The 26,118-nt window shown below is 44.0% G+C and overlaps 2 protein-coding genes across 5 annotated transcripts in view; one reads left to right on the top strand and one right to left on the bottom strand.

Annotated features, from left to right (window-relative positions):
* PCMT1 (protein-L-isoaspartate (D-aspartate) O-methyltransferase) overlaps window positions 1-3,269 on the bottom strand; it is a 56,216-nt gene extending 52,947 nt beyond the window's left edge. For all 4 annotated transcript variants that reach the window (XM_090041249.1, XM_090041246.1, XM_090041259.1 and 1 more), the window contains exon 1: window positions 3,023-3,269. In XM_090041249.1, coding sequence (XP_089897375.1) covers window positions 3,023-3,254 — 232 coding nt within the window. In that variant the 5' untranslated portion in view covers window positions 3,255-3,269. The remainder of the gene's footprint in view (window positions 1-3,022) is intronic.
* Window positions 3,270-12,373: 9,104 nt separating this feature from the next.
* NUP43 (nucleoporin 43) lies at window positions 12,374-25,598 on the top strand. Its single transcript, XM_090041237.1, has 8 exons — window positions 12,374-12,644; window positions 13,993-14,115; window positions 14,331-14,408; window positions 16,344-16,524; window positions 19,312-19,447; window positions 20,206-20,357; window positions 21,642-21,764; window positions 24,439-25,598. The coding sequence occupies exons 1-8, from the start codon at window positions 12,525-12,527 to the stop codon at window positions 24,663-24,665; spliced, it is 1,140 nt and encodes a 379-aa protein (XP_089897363.1). The 5' UTR covers window positions 12,374-12,524; the 3' UTR covers window positions 24,666-25,598.
* The last annotated feature ends 520 nt before the right edge of the window (window positions 25,599-26,118 follow it).

Raw genomic sequence — 26,118 nt, 5'->3', positions numbered from 1 at the left:
GATGAGTTCTGGAACCCTCCTCTCAGTCTGCACCTTCTCAAGTATGAAATGTTAAAGAGTTCCTTATAAGCTTCTTTTCTTGGCTTCCTCTTTATCCTAGAATGTACTTGAAGTCATGCAAATTAACTTAATGCCAAGTGAATCTGACCATTTCCAATTTGCCATTTTTGGAAACCGAAAAAAAAATCAATCAATCAATCTATCGATAGATAATGTTATTTATACTGACTGTTATAGAAACCAAAAACAGCTACAAGTTAAATATGCTGCAAATGTCTTTTTTTCTAAATAAAAAAATTGGAAGCAACATTTAGAACCTTTTTTGTGCAGCCTAGAATTATTTTCTCACACTGAAAATTAGAAAGATATACTTAATACAACTATATACTAAAATATGTATTATGGAAATGTACCTGACCTTGCAAATTCAAGTCTTTTTTTTTTTTAAACAGTGCTCAATCTGTGCTACTTGAAAGCTCTAAGATTTCTCAATTTAATTCCCATGCCTTATTTAGAACATCTGGTTTCAGTTCTCCGACTGCTTCAGCCTAGAGTCCCAGCCAAGTCACTGATACGATCGATGCTTTATTCTGCACAGTATCTTATTGAAAGTACCAAAAGACCAAACTGAGAGGTTAAAAACCATTTTTCTCCTTCTTCATGCAGGAATCAGTCACCTTTCAAAAAGCAACTAAAGTCACTCTCACCTTCTGGCTCTCGGAGTTAACTACTGCCTGGAATGGTATACAATGCATTTTTGGGTTTGAAACAACTCTCTCAATAAAAGGGGGAAACTTTTGCTAATAAAATAGCAAGAATCAGAATTTTTTTTTGTTTAATTAAAACACTGGGCCCCCAGGGTCCCCCTGTGGCCAAATCGCCAAGCCTTGGGGGTGGGGTCCCCCGCATGCTCGGCAGCAGACCCAGGAGTGGACCAGAAGTACTTCTGGTCCACTCCTGGGTCTGCCACTACACACACAGGGGAGGGCCCCACCCCACGCTCCTGTGGCATGCTCCATCCACCCCACCATGCCAGCGTACACAAGCTGCACCTGGTACTTCAAGATATATAGAAAAAAACATTTAAAGCGGCATCTATGGCCGCATCACTGATTCTCTGCATCAGCATCAAATCTTCAGATTCAGATTTGGCCAAATTGAAATCAGGATGGTGATCTGAATCAATGAATCAAATCACTGTCTTCTGAATTAAGTTAAATCCAAATCCCAATCAAATACAGCCTGCTTCATGCACCCCTAACGCTCGCCCATTTTCCTAAACGATCAGTGTAGCTATTAACCAGAGCCCTGCAGTCACTAGCAAAATGCATGCCAAATCGCAGTGCTGTTGCCTGGGAGAATCCTGAGCAGCAACCAAGGCAAGCACTGGAGATATTAAGGGGAGAAAGGGATCTCAAATCAGGGGATGGGAAGCAACAGCAAAGACCCTTCTCTCAAAAGAGCCACACGGGGGCTGACAGCAGAGGTTTTTCCATTCAGTGGAAGGGCTGCAATGAAGCATCCTGGGCTGTGCTCTCTGGCCCTCCCTGCCTGCGTGCCCCCCCCCTGCCCCGAGCTTGGGGGGCAGAGTGTGGGGGGAGGAGGGGGTACGAAGAGCCTTTCCCTCCTCCCATGACCAAAACTCTGAACTGAAAGATAAGACTGACTTTGGTTTGCTTTTTGAAAGTTTAGACCAATTCCTCCATAAAGAAGAAAAAGAATTGATTTTTAACCTCTCAATTTGGACTTTTGTTATTTTCAGCAAGTACTTTCAGTGCCTCCCACCCTGAGCAGGGGAACAGGAAAGAAGCAGGGCTGCAAGGGACTTCTGGGACTCATCTAGTCCAGCCCCCTGCCCCAGGTAGGATCAGCCCTATCCAAACCATCCCATACACATACAGGCACCTCCCCCCAAGGCAACTATTGGGATCCCACCCTGCCCCATCTCAGCTTGGATAACACCCCCATCCCTAGCTCCTGCCCTCCCCCACCACATCCAACATGGGGGCTGGTGTGAGGGGGGAGGTTTCATAACTTCCCTCAGCACAGCCAGTGGTGGTGCCCTCCCCTCACTGAGGCATCCCAGTAGCTGCCTGGGGGAGGCACTCGCCTGTATACTGCCAGCTTCCAGTAGGAGGCCATCAGCTACATGCATGCTTCATGGAAATGGGGGACTCCTCCCTAGCTTGCTCCTGTGGCCCTTGGCTAAGAGCAAGTGAGCCTCAAGGCCATCCAAACACCAAGCCTTGGGCCTGCACATACGATACCTGCCAATGGATCTGGGAGTATTTGAAGCCCCTGACTGAAAAGTCTGGGGTGGAGGACACTAGCCCGGCATAGCACCGCAGAGGGTGCTTGAATGACTGAGTTCTGCAAGGATTTGGAACTGGATTTGGCTCATTCGACTTAGAGTATGAAACATTTTCCCAAAAAAGAAACGAACAAACAAAAGGTGCCCACCTGCAAATAAATAAATACCTAGATCAGGGGTTCCCAACATTTGTGTGCCAAAGGCATATTAAAGTTTAAGAGAAAAAGCAACGGGCACCAATATGACAGCATTTTTGGTTGGAAGAACAATTTTTACAGATTGTGTGGGCACTATGGTGCCTGCAGGTACCGCATGGGGAACTGCTGACCTAGACAAATAGATAAATAAAAGGTGCCCATCTACAAATAAGTTAATCAATAAATAAAAAGGTGCCCGCCCGACAAAGAAATACCTAGACAGACAAATAAATGAGTAAATAAAATAACCACATGATTAACGAAAAGGTGCCCGCCTGCGCAGGGCGGGTTTGGAGAGGGCTGGTCCCGCGGGGCTAGGGGCCGGCCTAGTTGAGCCTCGCCGGCCCCACTCCCCTCGGAGCGGCACCGGGGTGACAGCGGCGGGAGGCGCCGCCCTGCAGCACCCGCGGCCGCCGCCGCCCTCAGGCGCGCTCCAGCGGGGGAAGCGCTAACGGTCACCAACGGCCGGCGCGCGGTGGGCGGGAAAGTGTGGGGGGGCGTCTCGCAGACTCACTGCGGAGGTTGTGGATGAGCTCAGAGTGGCTGGCGCCGCCCGACTTCCAGGCCATGGCGAGGCAGACGCGGCGGAGCAAGTAGAGAGCCGCCTTCAACGCCGCGACTGCGCACAGCAGCTTGCCCAGGAAGGACACCACCTCCAGCGCAGACACAGGCGCCGCCTCCTGGGCGCCGCGCCCGCCCGAGGGAGGGGCCGCGCGCCCGCCGCCGCCGCCCCGCGAGCCGGACATGCTCAGCCACCGCCCGGCGCTCCTCCCCCCCTCCCCCCGCCTGCGCTGCGCATGCGCGGACATGCTTTACGGGGCGCGTTTTGGGGTGGGAGTTTATGTGTACCCACTTCTGCGTACCCCCGCGCCCCCCGTGGGAGGTTGAGCGGCTTCTCCCTCAAGGCACAGCCCTTCCCCAGAGCCCACCCCCACAGTCCGGTGCCAGGCTGCCCTGCTTGAGGGGGCTGCTTCTCCCTTGCCAAAGCAGGGGGAGTTCGCTAGCCCCGCAGTCGGGCCCAAGGTGAAATCCTAGAGCCCCCCAGGCAAGTCCGGCAACCCCCTGGTACCTGGCAGACTGTGCCCAGGGCCCTCCCATGGGTGCTGGGAGGATATGCAGGGCAGGGGGCTCGGCTCGAGACCTAAGGAAGCTGGGGAAATCCCTCTTGAAATGGGAAGTTGGCCCTTGAAGTACCCAGGGACCAAGTTGCCCATCACATGCGCCCCAGTTTAGGTAGCTCTGCTTTAGTCTTTCCGGGGCTGCTGTTTGGGCACATCAAAGGCAAACGTGTCATTTCAAGAGAGATTTCCACCCCCCACCCGTTTGTTATGTCTCCTGAGGGGAGTCTTCTGCCATATGCATCCTCGTAGGGCCTATGGGAGGCTCCTGGGCACAGTCACTGAGGCACTAGGAGCAACACTGTACCTAGATCCCTGGTAGTCCGGGCAAACTTTTAGTATTGGGTCCCCCTTTGTCAGAGGTAATGATGATGATAATCAAAGAATTACCATTTTTGGGCCTCCTTTCTGTCCGGGCAGTCAGCCAGTTTGCCCATACCTGTGTCCATCCCAGACTGGGTGGTTGCCAGACTTGCCCAGAGTCCCAGCGTGCACGAGTGGATCTAGGATTTTGATGGACAGGGATACAGATGGCATGGTACATCATCGTCCAGCCTATGGACCAGTCCCACACCATTGATCCACCCGGTGAACCAGCCTCGTGCACCACTCTTCTGGCCCCTGGGGCTGGACGAGTTTGACACCACTAGCTTAAAGGACAACAACATCTTGTGGGAAATGGGCTTTCCTTCCCTCTGTGTCTTGTTATAAATATCTCACTCGTGCAGTCCTCTCAACAAGTCAAATGCAAATTAATTTCAGATCCACTGGAATGACTCAGTTGCAGAGTTTGGTGTTCATGTACCAGAGTCATTAAGAAAACAAACAAAAAACAGCCTTCACTCTGCCCCGTAGTGGTACCACAAAGGAAAATATGAGGGGAAAAATCTAATGTTTGTACAGAAATGAGTATAATCTCTCACCTCAAACATTAAAATGACAAAACTGTACATTTCAATCAACTCTGTAGTGAAGTATGGTCTTTTAGGTTCCTTTATTGTGCATGCATTACTTTAACAGCCATGTTCTTATTGTAATTTTAACCCTGAATTTTCAGGTTTATAATGCTCGTTTTTAGGGTAGTTGAAATATTCCAGTTTTTCCTATTCAATTAATAATACATACTCTCAAATTTAACCCTATCTTAATTTACTTTTTTGTATGGGGATTTATATTTGTGCAAGGTCAGGCTGAGGCCTACAGCCCATCCCCAAGGAGGCTACAATCTAAAATCTGCGTACACAAACCCTGCAAAAGACTTCTTTTGTTTTTGCCTTTTCCAAGACAATGGGGATCAAGAGAGTCACAATATTGAACAACGGGAGGAAGCAGAAGGTTATGAGAGGAGTATGTACTCCTGCCTGTACTTCTGTATGTACTCACAGAAGTTATGTAGGAATGCTGCAAGTCTAAAAAGTTGAAAACTACTGGTCTATCAACGTACCAACTGGATGTTTTTATTGTAATCTCAAAGATCTCACTTATATAATGTTGGTATGGGACACAATATAAGTTCCATCAAGTTCTCAAACATTGAAGGATGAAGTTTATCATTATGAATATGATTATTTTGAAGAAACATCCTGAATGTGTATCTAGGCAATGCAAATTTTCTGTTCCTAAACTGCATAAAGACTTGTAAAAAGAAAAAACAAAATTTACAAAGTTAAGTACTCAAACATGAGTAAATGCCAACATGAGAGTTCCTGAGTAACCCCTAATTCTACCCTTGTATATGCTGCCTGTGCACTGGACAAATCAGTGATTCTAAGGAAAAAATATAGCAAGGGGTAAAAAGTATATTAGAATGTCCCAAGTAGAAAAAAGTAAGTTTCCAGAGAAAACTTACATTAGCTGAATTTTCAACCTAGTTGAAACCCTGGTCAAACCAAGTGTATGATTTGCAACCTAGTTTTCCTTAAAGCAGTGTTTTTCAACCTGCGGTCCACAGGCCTCTGGAGGTCTGCTAAAGATGGCTATGATCAATCAAAAGTATGTGAATACCCACAGTTAAAATTCAAAGGGGTCCACAACTTCATTCAAAATTTTCAAAAGGGGTCTGAACCTCTATTCAAAATGTTTTAGGGGTCCGCAAATGAAAAAAAAGTTGAAAACAACTGCCTTAGAGTATTAATTTCATGGAGTTTCATTGGTGTTATTATAAAGGTAAATGTCAATTCTGCTACATACAAAATCCTTACTGTCACATATACAAAACTGCTTATATTCCTGTCTCCTTTATGGTTTCTGTGAGTACATCTAGTTTTAGACATTATGGCCTCAAATGTTTTAAGGTGACATTTTGCCATTGCAAGGTGAAATTTTGCAATTCCTCCACTTTTAGACCAGGATCTGTATGCAAGTCCCTATCTGTAACAATTTCGTGTTATGTTTTGTTGCATAGGCAACTAGTGGAGGAGCATGTGGAGGAGTGGGGATGTGCTCCCCCTGACAGGGCCATCCCTGCCACTACCAGTGGCTTCTGCAGGTGCTTGCCAGCCCTGTTCTTGCTGTCACTCCTGGGAGCTTCTACGGGTGCGTGCCAGCCCTGTCCTTGCTGCAGACGCCACAGATGGTTTCTGCGGGTGCTCACCAACTCCGTCCCTGCTGCTGACACACTGCAAGAGGCTTCTGCAGGTGCTCACCAGCCCTGTCCCCACTGCCACTGCTGGCTTCTGTGGGTACCCCCCCAGATTCAGGAGGCACCAGTTGCCCATGTTTTGTTGAATAGAGTACATTTGTCCTTCTTCCCTTTGGTAGTCTGTGATTAGTGACATACCATTACAAAAAACCTTTTTGAATAAAGTAGATTTACTAGTTACCAGATTAAAATGTAAGAATTTTTTGTTTAGCGTTGTGAGAAGTCTACATGTGTATGTGGATTCATCTAATCTTACCCTTAATTGAAAGCTTCAGATGGGCTCTTAAGGTACAGAATAAGAATAAATACAATTTACGGTATACCTAACTAGCTAAACATCTCTGCCTGGCCCTGCATTATGCAATATAGTCTTGCAGCAAGCCCAGGAGCTCTTGGGACCCAGGCTGGTCTCCATTTGTCTTCTAGAATCTAGAGAACAAGTTCCCCATTCTGTTTTCTCCTCTCCTGGAAACTCCCTTTTCTCAAAGAACTACTCTTCCTATATGAGTCTGACCCCAATTACTGCAATATTAAAAACACACAAAAAAACCCAACCCCCTCTAAAAAAAACAATTTAAACAGACTAATTTTGCCTGGCGAGGAGTTTTTTAGTTTTCCAGGGTGTTGTTTTCAGTAAAGGTACATGCTCTGGCACTTTAACTCAGTTTCATTGGAGCTGGCAAGTGCAATTATCTGCATTTCATTTGTAATCATTCCACTTGCATTTTCTGTGATAGGTGTAACTGTATGGAATGGTGGAGGTATTAGGTGTAATTGTCTTGGTAGAGGTGTAATAGTGACATGAGTCAATCTGGGCATAGGAAATTATTTGCCTCTGCTGTGTGTGTGCATGTGTGCGCGTGTGCACGCGTGTGTTCAAAGGAAAGAGGTGAACGTGTGTCTTGAGAGCTCCTGCATGTCTCATTTCAGCACTGCATTGTGTAAATCAGGGCTGTCCACCTGGCAGGCTGCATGCAGCCCATGAGGGGTAAATATGGTAGCTCCAGACTCTCATCTGGCTGCCATTTCTCCATCACTCTGGCTGCTGCTACAGCCAGATTCTCTTGACTGCCCCATTTCTCCCCAGCTTTTGTTTTTTGTTCTCACTTCAGGAGCTGGGGTGGTGCATTTCACAGTACTGGGGGAGCCTGCAGCCAGGAATCTGAAGTGAAGGTCATATGCACACATGCAGTGCAATGGGGAAGCACCAGCATTCATGGTATGGCACTGTTCATGATAAGGAGGGGCTACTGGCATGTGTGGTGCAAGAAAGGGCCATGTGGTACAGCAGGTGCCTGTACATGAAGTGGTACAAGGGAAGGGGTGCACCCTGGGAGCCTGAGGCTTGGACAAATGAAACCCTGGGGTGTGTGGTCTCTGCTAGTGTGACCTGTGCTGCACACAATCCCCAGCCACCTAGAACTTGGATAGCCATGGTGTAGGTAGTGTCAGCAGTGGAGCACCAGGTTCTTCTCTCATGGAAACTGCCAACAAGTAGTAGGTGGGAAATGAGCATGGTCTATGGATCTAGTGATGGGTGTGTGAAAGGTGGCATCTTGTGTATAAAGATAATAGTTTTAATTGTTGATCTTAACAGTATTTTTTAACAGAAACAGTTATTTGTAAGAGCTTCAGGGTTGTTGGTGGTAGCTATGGTGGTCTAAGGACATAGACAAGCAAGATTCTTTGGGCAGATGTGATATCTTTTATTAGACCGAGTAGTCGGAAAAAAGTTCTTAGCAAGCTTTCGGGCACAAGCATCCTTCTTCAGGCATTGGGAGACTCTACTGAGATCTCCAAGGTAGGAAAGAGCTGGAGCTCATGCAGTGGTAATCATCATGTCAGTTTATAGTTATGAAGTTGGCATGGCTACTTGGCTGGCTGGCAGGAAAGGATGCTTTGCAATTCCTGAATGCTCCTCCCTTCTCTTGTCCCCTTCATCATAGTGACATGAGTACTGAAGTTGTGCTTTGAAATGTTTGAGGTGTATTTGTTAGCATGGCCTAAGAGAAATCACAGACATTGACCATTCCCCAAATTCTTGAGTTTTATTACAAGCTATTTATAATGTGTTTAATCAACTAACAAAATACTGGTATCCCCAGCTATTTTGCTAGATAGCTTGCAGATCCTATATTGTTTTCCTTGGGGTGACTATGTACTGAGACTATACTGACAGGCAAGCAGAGCTGGCACCCAGGGCAATCCCTGTGGAAAAACAGGAAGTGGGGGAAAACAACGTAGGACAGGTCGTGGTTCCTAGAGGAGGTGGGGGGCCCACACTGGTTCTGAGTGGGAGCATGGCAGTAGGTCATGTGGTGCTGAGAGCGGGGGCAGAGAGGGCACAGAAGTTATACGCATGCTAGGAACTCCTAAACTGTCTCCAACTTTGTTACTGCCACGTGTTCTGTCTACCCTAGCTGTTGCTCCTAAAGAAGCAGCAGCAGCTGCAGTAGCAACATCAGCAAGAGACTGTTTTAGAGTTCCTGGCTTGGGTAAGCTGTGGTACTGCTCTTGCTGCTAGGGCACAGGCTCTGCAGGGGGTGGAAGGAGATTCCAGCATCCCTCCTAACTTGGCACCTGGGGCAGCTGCCTGTCTTGCCCACCCTTGTTATACTACCTCCTACTGCAATTGCTATGAGTGCCAAAACAACTGCTTCAACATATTTACTCTACAATTGGTTACAACAGGTAGGACTGCTGTCAGCATATGATGCAAGAACTTTGAATCAGTGGGTCTCAACCTTTTTAGGTTCAAGTCATCCTGGTCAGAAAATGCCAGCTCTTAGCTTTCATTTATTTTTTTTAATATGGAAAAATAATAGAGCAAGTCTTCTGTTACCAGGAACTCAGAAAGACCACAAGAGGTCAGAACTGTTTGTGACATTATAGATTCCTATTTGAAATCTCTGGGTTTATCTTGTGAATCCTTGTGTAGGTGTTTGCATACTTACCAATGCTAATCTTGTGCATCACCCTGTGCCACCCTTAAAAGAATCTCACGGAATGAATCCCAGCTGAGTATCGCTGCCGTGGATGGCACAGAATGCTCAGAATACCAAACACTCCATCGAAGTTAATCTAGGACTTGTTCTACAATGCTAGGTTTGCCCAGGGTGGCAGCTCTGCTTGCTTGTTAAACCTGTGTCAATAATGCCATATACTATGGCATTACCGCCCTTTCAGTGAATATGGTTTAGTGTTGTACATCGCAGTGAAAATATGTGAAAACCTTGGTCTGAAAAATAAAGTTTGATGGATGCATAAACATATAAAATGACCCCACTGACTCACTGCCACTTCTAAGTGGAGCATGCAACACTGTATAATTTAGATCAGGATCTGAAAAAGCAATGTGTAATGCAATTCAACACAAATGAGAAGTTATCCAGAACATAAGGATTAGTGCTTGTAAGGTCTACCTGGCAGTACTGCAGGTCCATGACGATTACAACTTTAAAAGGTATATCAAAAATAGTTTGAACAGAGTAATTTTTAGAATGATGTTGTGCACAGCTCCTATGCCCCTCTCCTCTAGCACAGTGAATGGGCAGCAAGGGACCTCAGTCTCTAAAGGGAAAAGATCTAGAGATGTCTCTCTATTAAGTCTACAGCCCATCTCAGAATGCATGCTTGTACAGCCATTTGGGCACCCAAGTGAGAGGGAGATGGGTGAAGTGGGGTAGATAATGTCTCTATAGGTTTAATATAACTGTTTTAATTTTCCCCAAACATCAATAATCAAATCTCAATTACTTGAATTAAATCTCTGTCCTCTGAGAGTCAGATAACTCCTCTAAAGTTTGATTTGTACATGTAAGCCTATACACTAACATCTAGGAACACAGCTGCTGCTGCTTCCATTTAAGCTGGCCAGCCTTGGGGAAACTGGCTCATTTTCTGTAATCAAGGGAACTGGCCAGCTGGCTCTAAACTCTGCACTAGGATCACAGGAGACCTACTTCAAAGCCTATTGGTCCAGTCCACTGATTATGTGAAGACTTCTCTTGTTTAATGAGACCTCTGAATAATGAAGCTTGATTGTTCTTAATTTTAAAACTGCTCCCTTCTGCAAATTTTGTCAGAAAGAGGGTGAATTGGCTTCAGATGTAATGATTTAAGGAACTCTCTCACACATCTCTCTTATTCTCAGTGGTTTTGTATAACCTGATTTGTGAGGGTATAATGCAGAATTTTTGTATTCTCCACATGTTAGCATTCTGTATGATGGCTGAGGAAAGAGAGATGAGGAAGATTATTACAGGTAATAACTTCAGAACAAGAGTACAGAAGAGAAGCTTAGTTATTATAAAGGTCACTGGCAATAGTGCATTTAAAGAGGGATCTTGTGAAGGCTTACACATATGCTTAACTGAGCACAGTGAAAAGTCTTTGCAAAATCAGGGTCTTAGAGAGATGGGGATAAAAATAGAGGTGAATTTGCAGAGCGTTATTTGTGCCATTTCAGGCATATTCTGCCAACTTTCATGACTTCAGAGTTGTATTTAAAAATGAAGTGGGAAGGGAAAACCCCCCCAATAAGATTCTATTTTCCAAGCTGGGGATATCAGCACCAGACTGGCAGGGGCACAACTAAATCTTCTGCAGTTATTTGAATGCCATAAACAAATAATAAATGTAGTCAATATATTTATTATTATTATAATACATTTTGGAACTGAGAAAAAAGAAAAGCCAAGACTGTGTTACTGATGGACACTTCAGTGAAGCAAATGAAGTACAGTATTTTTACTGGTTGTTTTAAATGACAATCACAAATCACCTGCGTGCCAACAGAGTAACTATTCTTGTGCATGTTCCTGGGTAAAGCAAGTCCACTGTTAGTTCTGGATGGGTTTTATTTCCTGGTAATATTCTCCTTATCCTTTAAATAAATATCAGTTTAGATCCATCATCATTCTTCCTCTCAGACAGACCATTCCAGTCAATCTGAAGGGATGCTCTAATTAGTCATTTCAGACAGACAAAAAAAGACCAAGAACTTGTGGTCCACTGTGCATGTAATCTGTTTATGAAAAGTGCAAAGAAGGAAGAGTTGCTCGGTGCTTTTTCTCAGTTTTCATAATAAAAACAAACTGTGACCAAACAGTTAACAAAATATTGACAAAGAAGGGAAGGACTATAACCATAAGTTAAGAGCACATCTGAGATCTCTTGACCAACCTGAATTAAAGTCATCTGGACCCAACAGGATTCATCCCAGTTTTCTGAAGGAACAAGTTGCAAAAATCTAGTTCTGACAAAAAAGATCTGTTAAGTCATAACTGGCAGGTGAAGTCCCAGAAGACTAGATACAGGCCAACACATTCCCCCAGGAAAGTTGCCAAACTAAATTATAAAACAGTTAAATGTTTAAGTACCTGAAGGTCATTAATAGCCAGCATAGATTTGTTAAGAATAAATACTGTATGAAACTGTCCATCATCTCAGAATGGGTCTGCCTGTTCTCCAAGGTATATGTATGTGCTTTCAGGGGTGGATCCAGGGGTGGGGGAGTACCTTGGCACACTTCTGATTCCAGCTCCACCCCAAGGTTAAAACCAGCTGCAGGGTAGTGGCAGCTGCATGTTTAGTCAGGCAGTACTGGGGCGTCTGTTGACTTCACGGCTCATTGCAATGCACCTGATCCCTTGTAAACCCTTCCCCCCTCCCCCTCCAGGGTGTTAAGACCCCTCTGCTCATCAGCCCCCACGTTCACCAGTCCAGCAGCCCAGTGCTGTGCAAGGCGCTGTCCGGTAGCGGCTCCTGGGGACGAAGCTGCTATTTTACAGCCTTGCAGACTGCTTAGAGCTCAATCCAGTGAAGTGACGTCTGCTTTGGTTTCAGTCTTCAACAGATAACAACTTCCGGCCCGCAGCCGCTTAGCGCATCTTCTAGTTTACGGGTAACTGGAGCAAAACATACATAGCGTTATCTGCACCCCCTTCCCCCGAGCCTCGATCCGTCCACGTCCTCATTCCGCAGTATTTCCATCTCACTTCTTCACGCTTATCTCTAATGCTCCAGCTACCAGCGGCGCTGGTCAACCACTGCGCGTGCGCGCCTCGCCTCACCCTCCGTCCCTCCCTCCCTCGAGCCACGCAACACCTAGAGACCCCACCCCCACAGCCTCTCACCCTTTCCCACGGCACCGTTTTGTCCCTCCTCGCGCTCGGTCTGCCGGGACGGCTCGCGGCCAATGGGAGGGCACGCTCAGCAGCAGAAGAGGTGGCGCGGCGCGGCGGGCGCGCGTAGGCATGGAGGATTTGTGTGCTAAGTTCGTGTCGCAGAAGTTGAGCAAGGTCCGATGGCGGCCTGCGCCCGCCACTGCGCTGCAGCCGCCAGAGCTCTTCGCCACTGGCTCCTGGGATAACGAGGTGTGGGGCTGGGCGGTGGGGCGCCGGTCCTGGCCCGCCCAGAGGCCTGGGGTGGGGTCAGGCTGGCGCCTGGGAATGAGGGGACACGGCTGTGTCCCTGGCCCTGCGTTGTGGCAGGCCCGAGCTCCTGTGTTTCTTGGGCACTGCAGCTCTTCGCGTTGTTACAGGCGTGTGGGTGTGCCTGGTCGCCCCAGCGCTTCTTCTCCCGGCTCGCTCCCGTGTGCGTGCGTGCCCTCGTGGTGGGGGTGGGGGTGGGGTGGTATGTGAACGAAGCCTCCTGTTGTGGGGAGGGTACGATCCTGTAAGGTGTACACGCACCTTCATGGTCATGGTTTTTTCTGCTGGGTATAAAAGGTTCAGCCTCTTAGTAAATTAACTAGGTTCAGACAAGGGCAACGAAAATGGTTATGGGGCTGGGGGACATGACTTCTGTGGAGAGGTTGAGGGAACTGAGTTTATTTAGTTTTGAAGAAGAGAAGACCAAGAGGAGATTTGATAGCAGCCTTCAACTACCTGAAGGGTGGTACCAAAGAGAATGGAGTTGGACTGTTCTCAGTGGTGGAAGATTAGAGCCATGATCAACAGTCTCAAGTTGCATCAAGGGAAATTGAGTTTAGATATTAGGAAGAATTTTCTCACTAGGAGGATAGGTTATCCACAGGTGATGGACTCTTCATCCTTGGAGGTTTTTAAGATCTGGCTAGACAAAGCCTGGGCTGGGGTGAACTTGTTGGGGGTGGTCCTGCTTTGAGCATGGGGTTGTACTAGATGACCCCCAGAAGTCCCTTCCAACCCTCATTTTCTACAGTTCTGTGATGGATTACCTAAAAAGCCCATTAGACTGATCCCACAGGTGTTAGCTGCAGCCTCTGCCTCTATTAACAGTTTTCTAGCTTCAGCCTTTTGCTCAGCTGGCGATCTCTTAACTTTCCCTACAGAATGCGTTTCTGGCTGAGGAGATCTGGTTTCCCAACAGACTTTTTGTTGTGCTTTGTTTTTTTTGCTGTCTTGCACGCATAGGAAGCAAAGTCCTACTGGTTCTGAACTGTCAGTCATTGTCAGCTGTTAAAAGCATTTGGATCACAGCAGGTCTTTTAGCCCTTTTTTAGTCCCTTTGCTCCTGGTGTTCCTCAGCTTTGTCATTGACTGTTAGCGCACATGATCCTGGGGTGTTAGCACGTGATGCCTGTTGATGGTAGTTTTTCTTAATACTGGTCCTTTGTTTTTCCTTTTCTTAAACTTGACTCTTGATAGAGGCTGAAAGCTTTGTTGATGTATTGACAAATGTGTCCAAACTTTTTTCCAATAAACCAGCATCACTAATCTAGTGATGCTTTTTCTCCTACAGGAAAACAAGATTTCCATTTGGTCTGTTGGAGCTGTTGAAAGTGTGTGTCCCAATGGGGAATATCAAGGAGAACCACAGTTGTTATGTGATATCAGACACTATGGTGATGTTATGGACATGCAGGTAAAATATTCAATATTCTTCTTATAATTATTTTAATAACAAGTAGATGGCAAAATATTAAAAATCAATTCTGAGGGAAGGGGAGGAAATACATTTTTTAAACAATTTATGTGTGTGCTCTGAAATCTAGTAATTAGACTACTACTGTAATGCCAAACCTGTTGTTTCTGTGTTGTTACATGTTCATGGTAGTAAGCTTAAGTATTTCTTCTTAGTTTTTAGATCAAGAGAGAATTGTAGCTGCTTCATCAACTGGAAGCATAACTATATTCCGTCACCATCAAAATAACCAGGTAAATAACTTGTTCTGGCTATAAGTTAAACTTTGCTTTTTGCTGTTTAAGCTTGTAATGCAGGTTGCTTTAGTGCTTGTGAGGAAAGATTCTTCAAGGAAAAAAAATCATGATGCATCCCAAATTCTGAGTACTAAAATTCTGAAGAATTACAAACCACCATTTTTAAAATGAGGAGAATGGTACCATGTCTTTCTTTGATTTTTGCATATATGGAGCATTTCATTAATCATCTGATAGACGGTTCACCTGGGAGGAAGCATGTGCCACAGATTCTCTTTCTGTACTCATGTATCACCAAATATGCTTACAGCTTCAGTGAATGGACTATAAGTTACATTACTTGATTCAGTTAATGGTGACTCTTTCTGATTCTTTCTAATGATGCATATTTTTATGAAAGAATACCATCCTCTGTGTGTGTGTGTGTGTGTGTGTTGCCATTTTAATTTAGTACTTGCTACTGCATAATAAAATGAACACAGAAAGGGTGGTTGTTTTGGCAGCTGCTTTTCATTACTGATATTAAGTTAGTTTTTGAAATCAAAATCCAATTTCAGGTTAGATCCTGTGAAGAGACTGGATCCAGGTGAATGATGACCATCATTGGTGCAAGAAGATTCCTAGTTCATAAAAATAAATGGTGTACTTGGTTACCTGAGGACAGGAAGGAAATACATTAGGCATTGAATACTATGCCTCAGTCTGTTTTTTTTTGCCTGTTTATATGATAAAACATTGGCTGTCTGAATATCAGTTAAAGTGCACAAATTCATAGGAACTCCCCAATGTACTTAATAATATAATTGTACTCATTTAACTATGTAATTGAGGACTTCTAATCAGTTCACTAATTTCAGTTGGTTTTAAGATGGCTGTTGAAGACCTATAGTTAGGGGTCTACCTAAATTGCAGGGGTGCTTACTAATTTTCAGTGGTTGATCATGACAAAGTTCTAATCATGTGGTCATTTTGTGGCAGTCCTAGCCCTCAATGTTGATTGACTGGTAGAGTGTCTCCAGTGTGGGGAAGAGAGATGAGAGGGCAGCAGCCATCTCTCCTGCTGTTCTTCGTGTTGCCCTGCCAGCTGGCACCTTTGCTTCCTGGCAGTGAGGACTGCTGGCTCCCACTGGGGACCAAGCATTTAAATTATTTTTTATTGTTGTTGATTTTGGATAATCCCAGATTTTTGTGGTTTCTGTACAACCTGCCAAACTGCAAATTAAGTAAATCCCTATCTGTGGTATTCTGGAAAGCTAGATAATGAGCCTTAATGAAGTGTGAAAAAAAACTTAGTTCACATTTCTCATAAAGTTTGTATTGAGTTTGGTAAGTGAATAGTCCACTTTCAGTCTTGAGGCTTTGCACTTAAATGAAGTACAGTAAAATCCCTGCTACCTGGTATTTAACTAACTGGAAATTTCATTAACTGGAATTTCCAGTTGGCCAGCCAGGCACAGAGGGGGAGACAGGGGGGAAAGCTTGTGCACAGCAGTAGCTGCTGCCACCCAGCACCTGTGCTGCTGCTGCTACGCTCCTCCCCCAGGGTCTTCAAATAATCAGAATTTTTACGTAACCAGCAATCCCCTTACTTTGAGGATGCTGGATAACAGATTTTACTGTACATGAGAAATGGACTTTTCTTTGCCAGGGTTTCTTTTTACCTGCTAAGATCCTGAAGTAATTACATTCAAATGGGAGTATACAGGTTCATCAGTCACCATCCTTCTTGGCACGTAATATGCAATTATGCATTGAGGAGTAGAAAGAAATAGATCACCTCTCTCTCGCTACTTGAAAGATCCTCAGAATAGTATGGTTTGCTCTTGTTTTATCTGATACGACTCCTAAATAGTTCAGAAAATTTAGTTTCTCATACTGCGATAAGAGTGCTGAACAGAATACTTATAACTTATTTTCTGTTTGCTATTTTAGACTTTATCGGTATCCCAAAAATGGGAGAGAGCCCACTGCCATGTGGATTCAGATACATCTGCTTGTGGTGGTGCATCATGTACAGGGGTCATTTGCAAGAACCCAGAAATTGTTACTGTTGGAGAAGATGGCAGAATAAATCTCTTTAGAGCTGACCACAAACAAGCTGCGAGAACTATAGGTATGTTAATAATAATTCACTTGCTTACCCTTACATTTGTAATTTCAGAAAGGAATGCAGTACCTTTTATTTGGTTGCCACTTTCAACATGGGCTAACCCAGTAGTCCTCAACTTTTTAGTCCTATAGGCCAGTTGAGTGGCATGGGATTAGTCCTCCAGCCAACCATAGCCCTACACCTGATCTCGTGCATGGCCATGCTATCCAGCCCACCGGGCTGCTCATGAGTCTGGGAATCTGGCAGCAGGGCAGCACCCGTTAATGCTGCCACTGCTACCCCTTCTGGACCTGTGGGGAGCCATATGGGCTGGAAGTTGAACATTCTTAGGCTAAACAGTCCAGCATAACATTGACACTTTTAATTTCAGATTTGGAGGCCTGCATTTGAGAAATATCAGAAGGGGAAAGGGAAACAGTTTCTTCTTTTTGTGTAGACACAGGCTGTAGAACAGTAACAACTGAAGTACACGTAAAATGACCAATATGTAATTCTTTGTCTTTAGAGAAATAAAACTACTTCCTGTTGATGCAACAGAAGCCAGCTACTACTATAAAAGTATGAAATAACAAACATACTAAATGGTGGCAGTGCATAGATATTAAGCCAGGAAGAAAAGCAAAATTGCATCATAGAAAGTTTCAAAGCTTCCTCAATTTATGAACCCAACGGGCTTGGATATGCAGGATATCCTGGCAACATAGGATGGTTTGTTAACAACCTGTAGACAAACTTTAATAGGTCAAATTAAATCCAACCCTTGGAAAGTACCCTGGCTTTTACTGCACAGTTTATATATTCTCTTAGGGCTGTATAGTTCTTTCAAGGAATATTGCAAAGTGTGCAGTCTATTTTTAATTACCAGACTTCATTATGTAATTCAGTGGTTTTATATGTGTCTTAAATAAAATCTAATAACTTTTTAAACAATAATAAGATATAATAGAGAATTCTGGTTAAGGAAATGGCTTCTTTGAATGCAGTTAGAAAGAACATTACAAAGATGCAACCCACTGCATCTTTATAAACTTGAAACTAGAGCAGACTGGAAGTCTTTCTAGAAAGACTTACCTCGATCCTAGGCAAGCTGTTCGAGAAAATTTATGCTGGCACACATCCAGGAGGGGCCAGCAGGGGACTGCATGCTTAGGGGCAACCAACTTGGGTTCATCAGTAGCAGGTCCTGTCAGACCAACCTGGTGGCCTTTTACGATCAGATCACCAGATCATTAGATGCAGGGGTAGCAGTGGATATAATCTTCCTGGACTTCCGGAAGGCTTTTGACACTGTCTCTCACCCCGTTCTCATTAAGAAACTAGGGGGCTGTGGTGTAGACACCCACACAGTCAAGTGGGTTGCCAACTGGCTGGCGGGCCGCACCCAGAGGGTAGTAGTGGATGGGTCCTTCTCAACCTGGAAGGACGTGGGCAGTGGGGTTCCGCAGGGCTCGGTCCTCGGGCCCGCACTGTTCAACATCTTCATCAGTGATTTGGACGAGGGGGTAAAAAGCACCCTGTTCAAATTTGCTGATGACACTAAGATGTGGGGGGACGTGGACACACTGGAAGGATGCAACAGGCTACAATCAGACCTAGACAGGTTACAAGGGTGGGCGGACGAGAATAGGATGGGTTTCAACACAGACAAGTGCAAGGTGATGCACCTCGGGAGGAGCAACCGGCACCATACCTACAGGTTAGGGAACTCCCCTCTTGTCAGCACGGAGGCTGAAAGGGATCTGGGGGTCATCACTGACTCCAAGATGAACATGGGCCGGCAATGTGGAGAGGCAGTTAGGAAGGCCAACCGCACCTTGTCATGCATCCACAGATGCATCTCAAGCAGGTCCAAGGAGGTGATCCTCCCCCTCTATGCAGCACTGGTCAGGCCGCAGCTGGAGTATTGCATCCAGTTGTGGGCGCCACACTTCAGGAGGGATGTGGACAGCATGGAGAGGGTCCAGAGGAGGGCCACTCGTATGATCAGGGAACAGGGCAGGCCCTATGAGGAGAGGCTACGGGACCTGAACCTGTTCAGCCTCCAAAAGAGAAGGCTGAGGGGGGATCTTGTGGCATGTTATAAACTAGTCAGGGGGGATCAGCAGGCATTGGGGGAGTCACTGTTCCCCCGAGCACCGCCAGGAGTGACCAGGAATAATGGTCACAAGCTGGCAGAGGGTAGGTTTAGGTTAGATATCAACAGGTGCTACTTCACAGTCGGGGCGGCTAGAGTCTGGAACCAGCTTCCAAGAGAAGTGGTGCAGGCTCCTACCCTGGGGGTGTTTAAGAGGAGGTTAGATGCACATCTTGCTGGGGTTGTTTGACCCCAGTATTGTTTCCTGCCATGGCAGGGGGTCGGACTAGGTGATCTGCTCAGGTCCCTTCCGACCCTAGAAACTATGAAATAGAGAGGGACTAAGTTTCCTCTTAGCACTAAGTTTCAAGAGAAATCTTAGAAAAGAGGCTAACTTGTAGGTTTTGATCTTGACAAATGTATGAAAGCTGTTAATAAATACATTTTGCTTAATCCAGTGGGAGCCAGTCTTTTTTGATAAGCATGCCACAGGCTAGCTCTGCAGAATCCCCAGGTGGCACACCAATCCCTTTCTCCTGTCTAATCTTCTGCTCTTTCTGTTCCCAGTCTAGCGCTTCCTGCTCTGTTTTTGCTCCTTTCCTATATGCCACTGTGTTCCCTATTCCCTCCCTGATCTGCTGTATGCTACTTGTGGCTGCCTGTGCTGTAGGTTGGCCACCCCGGCTTAATCAATACTTTTCCAACATCTCTTTCAGACAATGCAGACAGCAGCACACTCCATGCAGTGACTCTTCTTCGCACGACTGAAATTTTGACAGTAAATTCAATTGGACAGTTGAAAATATGGGACTTCAGACAGCAAAGAAATGAGCCATCTCAAATATTTTCCTTGTAAGGGTCCTCCTTCCCTCCCCATCCTCCAGCTTGGAATTTCCAGCGAGTGTGTGTTAAGCAATAAAGCAATCTGTTGTAAATCTGGTGGAGTATGCTTGTTGATAACAGGTGATAAGTAATTAAATTTAGTGTTCTAATTGTATATGGAGAATTGCAGTGTCCATTTTTCAATATACTATTCTTTTGGCTTGGGAAAGAAATACTGGATCATCTTACAATACTTAAAGTATTATAATGGCTAAAAGCTTTAAAAGCCAATTCTGTGCTCCTAGTTAGGTATGTAAGAAATTGAAGTGGGCCCTGATCCAAGGCTTGCAGATGTTGGTGCAGAAATTTGCACTGATATCAGTAGGCTTTGGATGAAGCCCAGGTGGTGGTTAGTAACTAATTTGGACTCCCTCTGTTTATCTAGCTTATGTCACAACTACAATGAGAATATACTTGTTTTAGTGCCAGAGCCCTTGTTGGAGAGCTTTCCTGTACTTCCATATACTTCCATTTAAAATTGACATTTGGCCTTATTTCAATTACCAATAAATAAGGGCCATAGTTTAGTGCCTATCTAATTATAAATACAATAATAGCGTGGGCAAAGCATTAAAATTCAGTATTTGAATCTCTTTTAACAGCTATTTAAAGCCTTTGGTATGGTTAACATAGCTGTTGGTTTTAGTCAACAATATAGTGTGCTGGGAGGGCTAAAATTGAGTGTCTGTATAAAGAATTATTTGCTGTTGTTTTTTCTCCTTTAATAGGACAGGTGACAGAGTACCATTGCATTGTGTCGACAGACATCCTAACCAACAACATATTGTAGCTACGGGTGGCCAAGATGGAATGTTGAGTATTTGGGATGTCAGACAAGGCAGCATGCCGGTGTCATTGCTAAATGCTCATGATGCAGAAAGTAAGTGTCTTAACAGAAACAGATGCCATTACTTTATAGTTTTGTCAGGCTATGAATGGGCTACTTAATGGGATTCTTTTTATTCAAATACTTGATTTCATTTTATACCTTGCCTTACAAGAGTGGTTAATACTGTATGTTATGTGTAACTAGCAGTAATATCTCTTCAAACTAAGAATAAAAATGGATATAATCAAAACCAATCCACTTCTTATGACCCCTTTAAATGTTTGTCCATGTTCCTGTAAGGCATAGCTATTGGTACTTCTGCTTGCCCATGCAGCACAGGTTCCTGTTTTGATAGGATTCATTTTAGCATGACAAAACATGATTGAAGTAATTTGAAAACTATGGGTTTGAGTAAGGAGGGAAGCAGTTTTCAGCACTTCCCATATAGCTTCATTTTTAGTTATTTTTATGAGTGGGATACACTCCTGCATTGGCTGAAACAGTAGTACTTCCTCTGTAGCAGAGAGTGGGAGTAAAGTTCTCTTACAGCACCGCATCAAGAAACATTTCAATATCTGTTGCACTCTTAATATATCAGATTGTATTTGGAGTATTAGACAAGCTTATCTTCTGGAAGAAAACCCAAACATTCACATTAAACTCTATTTTGGGGGGCTTGTTTTACTGAAGTAGCCATTGCGAGGTTCTGGTTGGGGCTGGGCAGTGCTTGGAATGCTGACCCCTGCTGGTAAATGTGTGCTGTCAAGTACTGGTTTCTGACATTAAAAGCTTGGATAGAAGGACAAGACCAAGTTACTTTGTATTGTGTTCCTATGACTGTGTTGTGAGTCAGCACATAGAGGCAGTTAAAGGGTGCATTTTGTGAAGGGGCCAGGGTTAGCGCATGCAACAGTATAACTTTTTCTTGCCTTCTGATAGTCCACCATACTGAAGCCTGCCATTTTCTTCCTTCTGACAGTGTCTTTGTGTCCTAGCTAGAGGTCTTCACTATAGTGTAAAACAGTTAGTAGCTAAATATGTGTTTTTAAAGTGTAGTTACTAATGTCTTGTTTTGTTTTTTTGCAACCTGAGGCTGTGGGGGGAGGGGCAGGCACAATGGAGGGCAAGTGTGGGCAAGCTGGTTGCTTCTCTTACGGCCTGTCTCACCACCTCCGCACTGCCTGATCGCTACTACCTGCCCCACACTGGAAATACTTGCTGTGATATTTGAGAAGGGGTGTGGGCAGTTTTTCTCCAAGAGTAATACAGTATTAATTACTCTACCCATGATTACATATAAATCTGTAACAAGCTTAAATCTGTTGCCCTTTTTAGTGTGGGAAGTTCACTTCCATCCTTCAAACCCAGATCACTTATTTACTTGTTCTGAAGATGGATCTCTTTGGCACTGGGATACATCTGTAGAGGTATCTGAAAAAACATCTTTTCTCCATCAAGGTAAAAATGATCTGGAAGCACATATCCTTTTGGGCAGGTGGAAATTCTGTTTTGTTTAGGTGGCAACTAGCTCAGTTTGTCTGGTTGTGGATAGGTAATCTCTCTGCTTATATCACAGTATTGAAATTGAGAGCGATTTAGGGAGAAAGAGAGAGACACCTTTTGTGAGTCTTTTAATAATGCTTTCACTTTTGTTGCTGTATCTGATCCTTCTGTACTTGGGTGAAGGAGCATGTCCAGAATTTTCACAGCTGGGTAGATTTCATAGACATTGGGGCTGGAAGGGACCTCAGGAGATCGTCGGGTTCTGCCAAGGGGCAGGAAGTCAGCTGGGGTAAGCAAGGTAAGCATCCAAGCGATTCTTAAAGGTATCCAGAGTAGGTGTTTGCATCACTTTTGGGGGAAGTCTATTCCAGACTCTGGAGACTCGGATGGTAAAGCACTTTTTTCTTATGTCCAGTCTAAAACAGTCATCCAGCAGTTTGTGACTGTTAAACCTTGTCTTCCCTGCAGGAAGCCAAAGATAAGGAACTCTGTGTTGAAGAACAATATATACCATATCCCTTCCTAAATTTGTTTAAATAAATGCCGTGTCACTACCTAAAGTCCATTCATAGCATCTTGTGAAGTAGTTTGAATGCAGAAGCTCATGTCTGAGCCAACTATACACAAGCACCACCCTGGCCTACCTTCAGCTAGATTCTTTAAAGGCACTTGAATTGTATAAAAGCATGATAAAGTTGCACATAATTGGGTACAATTTCAGCTGACTACTGATAGAAGTTTTAATTTGGTGTGCTGTACACCCACTTTCAAGTGCTAGTGTGGCTCTGAATAACTGTGGTCCTTTAACACAAATTCACTTATAGCCTTGGGACCGTAATTTACTAGATACAGTAACAGGCTGACTGAAATGGTGGAGAGCTGAATTCAAACTAATATAGACAAGGAAGTGGACATATGAATTGTACAATTCTTTTTGTCCCTTTAGACACAATTTTTTAAAACCGCAAATGGGAGAATTCTTTTGTATGCGTGTTGAAAGAAATTGAAAAGAAAAGGGTATTTTGACAGAAGACATACTAACATGGTACACCCCATGGAATTTATGCTTGGGGAAATTTAGAATTATGCAAAATTAATTACTTTTATGTATTTTTACAAATTGAACTAAATATTAACACGTTGAACCTTTAGAAATATATGCAAGTACTCTTGTATGGTTGGGGGAGTGTGGGGGGGTGGGATTGTGAAGACATGTGAGGAGTGGGTGTGGGTCTGGGGTTTGTGGATGGGTGTGCCCCTCACATCACACGTTCTCTTCCCCCCTCCCCCATGGTGCACTCATGTGCAGCTTTGCACACAGTTCCCAGTCCATGCATCATTAGGCTTGGCTGGCCCTGCAACTGGAGCTTCCAGCACTCCAGTGGGAAGCTGCACATAGAAGTACAGCATCACGCACCATTGGGCTAGGTGGGCTTCTGCTTGTCCCCACATATGGCTTCCTGTTGGAGTGCTGGAAGCCCCACGTGGAGGCATGGAGCTCACATGGGCCAATAACTCACAGCCCATACCCACCCACTCCTATGTGACCCTACCCCCTCCCACACACAAGTAGGAGCTCCCCTCCCCACTTACCCAGTTGGGCAGCTCTCTGGCCTCCACATCACGGAGCTCCCAGTTGGAGTGCGAAATATGCAATTATGCAAAGGCACGCCTTTTTCTGTGCAGAATTGTGCAGGCACATAATTGTATAATTCCCCAAGGTGTAACAGGGGCAGACTTTGTTGCAAAAGTACCTTCAGCATTCATTCATCTGTATTTTAACACTGAATTCTGCTTTCCTATAGATTCAAAACGTGACTTTATACTGACTTAGTGTTTAAAAACTTGAAATTTTAGGTTACGAAACATCAAGATAAATAAAAGTAGGGGAAGTATTCAGGTACTCTTACGAGGTGTAGCACCTTAACCTTTCCTCTGGTGTCAGTTCTGAAGAGAAGAAATGAAAACAGCTAATAATAAATCCAGCAGTATTCACATATTTCATGGCAGGCTTATAGCACCACTGGTTAAACTCTTGTTTCTAAATCGGCTGCTGCCCATAGTCTGTCTTCAGTTTTCTAAGTACAGTGCTGCAAATTAATTTGACTGTTACATTTGTGACTGCATTTCTTTCTGTAGCAGAAATGAAGTCAAACCTGGGGTATCATTTTCAGCAGAACAAATAAGAGGAGGGGATGCTAGGGTTAAATATTTCAGGCAAATCTGAAGCAACAAGAAACATAGAGTACTGTTTGCAGGTTTTCTGAATCTAAGCTTGCTTTAGTGTGAAAGTGTTTATCTCCTAGAGAAATATTTCACATTTGCAAGCTATTTACTAGATAACACTAAGGAGGCTCTTTACAATTCTGTTAATATTCTGGTCCATTCAGCTGAGGAAACTGCTGCTAACAAGCTAGTAAAGACAAAGTATTCTTATTTGTTTTAGTGAACCAAATATATCCCCCATTACTTGAGACTTGAATAAGTCCATTTAAACCAAAAATAAATGTACAGTCTTAAACTGGTATTCTGCCATGTGAAATAAATGCATAATATGCTATCCATAATCATGAACATAGCTAAACAAAGAATGAGCTAATTTTTTTCTTTCTTTCTCCCCACTCTTAAGGTGGAAGAAGTACATTTCTGTCGCATAGTGCCGTTAACCAGCCTAATGTTAATCAGTCTGTAGTGAGTGCCTGGCTAAGCAATGATCCTACCAAAGACCGCATGGAGATCACTAACGTAATTCCAAATCCAACTTTATCTGTTAACAGTGTGGATGTCTTAGGACCATGTCTAGTATGTGGTACTGATGCTGAAGCTATTTATGTCAAGAGGCAACTTTTTGCTTGAATATACTTCAGAGGAACACCCGAGCAGTTTGCATGGCTCAAAAGCTCCTCAGGAGAGGTCCTTAGGATTCCAGTTTAATTTTAAAATGAAATGTGTTACTCTGTTAACAGTGTTTTGTACTGAGACCCATATTGTGGCCCTAGTATTGCAGAGGGAGTGCAAGTTAGCTAATAGACTTCTGAGAGCTGTTCCACTACCCTTAATGCTTATGCATAAATTAAATGGGATGGCAGCTAGCTTGTTGTTTAAGTGTGCCCTCCTTCATTTTTTTTCCTCCACTGCCTACCTTTATTTGGCAGACTGGAAGCCAGTCAGCCAAGAAAGAGATTGTGTATTAACTTAAAGGGTCCTGTTAAGTGAAAAATACTCTAACATTTTAATATTAGCACAAAGTGTTGTTAAGGGCCAAAACTAACAGTTTGTTTCTTTTTTGTTTTTTTTTAAGAGAGATGCTTTTCAAATGTGAGATTTTTATTTAAATAATCTTATGCACTACTAGAAACCCAATTCTTAAGCTGGTGCATGTTCAGTAAAATGCAAAATGACAAATAGCTTATAAGAGTAAGCTATTGTAAGAGTTCTAAATATGATGAAACTGTATTGATTTAAAATAATGCTGGTGGTCTTTGCAAGGACACATTTAAAACCCAACTTTCACAATGTGCCTGTACCTGCTAAGCAAAAAATTGCTTCTGTAAATTCATGGAAGCCAGATCTCTGATCATTACTATTCTGTATAAGGAAAAAATCACCTGTAAAGACAGGCTTAGGGTTTTGTTGTGTTTTGTTTTTTGTCAAAATCATGGAAGGCTAAGTCTAAGTGATGCCAAACAGCAATTGAAGCTCTTTCTGGTTTGGCTTTCTCCTGGTGTTATGCGTAGCTTTTGTTGCAAGAAATCTTTTAATGTTTTTAATAAATATTTTTTAACAAAATGTTATTTACTCATTCTTTCTGCCTTTCACTTTGTACTATAATCTTAACTTGAGTAGATGGTGCTTTAAGCAGCTTACAGAGGGGCAAGCAGTGTATCTTCTTGGCTTAGTTTTGTGTCGTTACAGTTGATCAATCCACCCTGGGCTCCTATACATGTGCAGGCAGTTGGCTTTGATGTGCTGGAAATCCAGCACATCTGAGCAGACTAGTAGTAGAGTTGGCTGGAGCATGGAAATAAACATGCTCCAGCAGACTTTGGTGTCACATATATTAGCATCTAGCTTTGAACTAAAGCTTGTGCGATGAGCTTAATTCAGAGTGCCTGACCGCCATTTTTCAGCGCAGGGGATATTGATACACATGATGCTTGGGCTAATTAAAGTGGCCCCCTGCACCTCCTGGAGCATGTGTAACAATGTCCTAAGTCTTTGTTAGGAAGGGAGGCATGTAATCAAATCAGTAGTTTATTTATAGAAGTATATTTTGAATTGTGCATCCATGCTGATGTCCCACCGTGAT

This window comes from Crocodylus siamensis, chromosome 1, assembly GCF_052110815.1.
Source record: "Crocodylus siamensis isolate JL-2025a chromosome 1, ASM5211081v1, whole genome shotgun sequence".
Lineage (NCBI taxonomy): Eukaryota > Metazoa > Chordata > Crocodylia > Crocodylidae > Crocodylus > Crocodylus siamensis.
The sequence above is the reverse complement of the archived record's forward strand: the minus strand, read 5'-3'. Positions and strand labels throughout refer to the sequence as shown.

What these genes read in the sequence shown, in the direction of transcription:
- NUP43 (XM_090041237.1), top strand. Translation starts at nt 12,525, where the DNA reads ATGGAGGATTTGTGTGCTAAGTTCGTGTCGCAGAAGTTGAGCAAGGTC. An exon ending in CTGGCTCCTGGGATAACGAG is followed by an intron (nt 12,645 to 13,992) that starts GTGTGGGGCTGG and finishes TTTCTCCTACAG; the next exon opens with GAAAACAAGATTTCCATTTG. An exon ending in AACATCTTTTCTCCATCAAG is followed by an intron (nt 21,765 to 24,438) that starts GTAAAAATGATC and finishes CCCACTCTTAAG; the next exon opens with GTGGAAGAAGTACATTTCTG.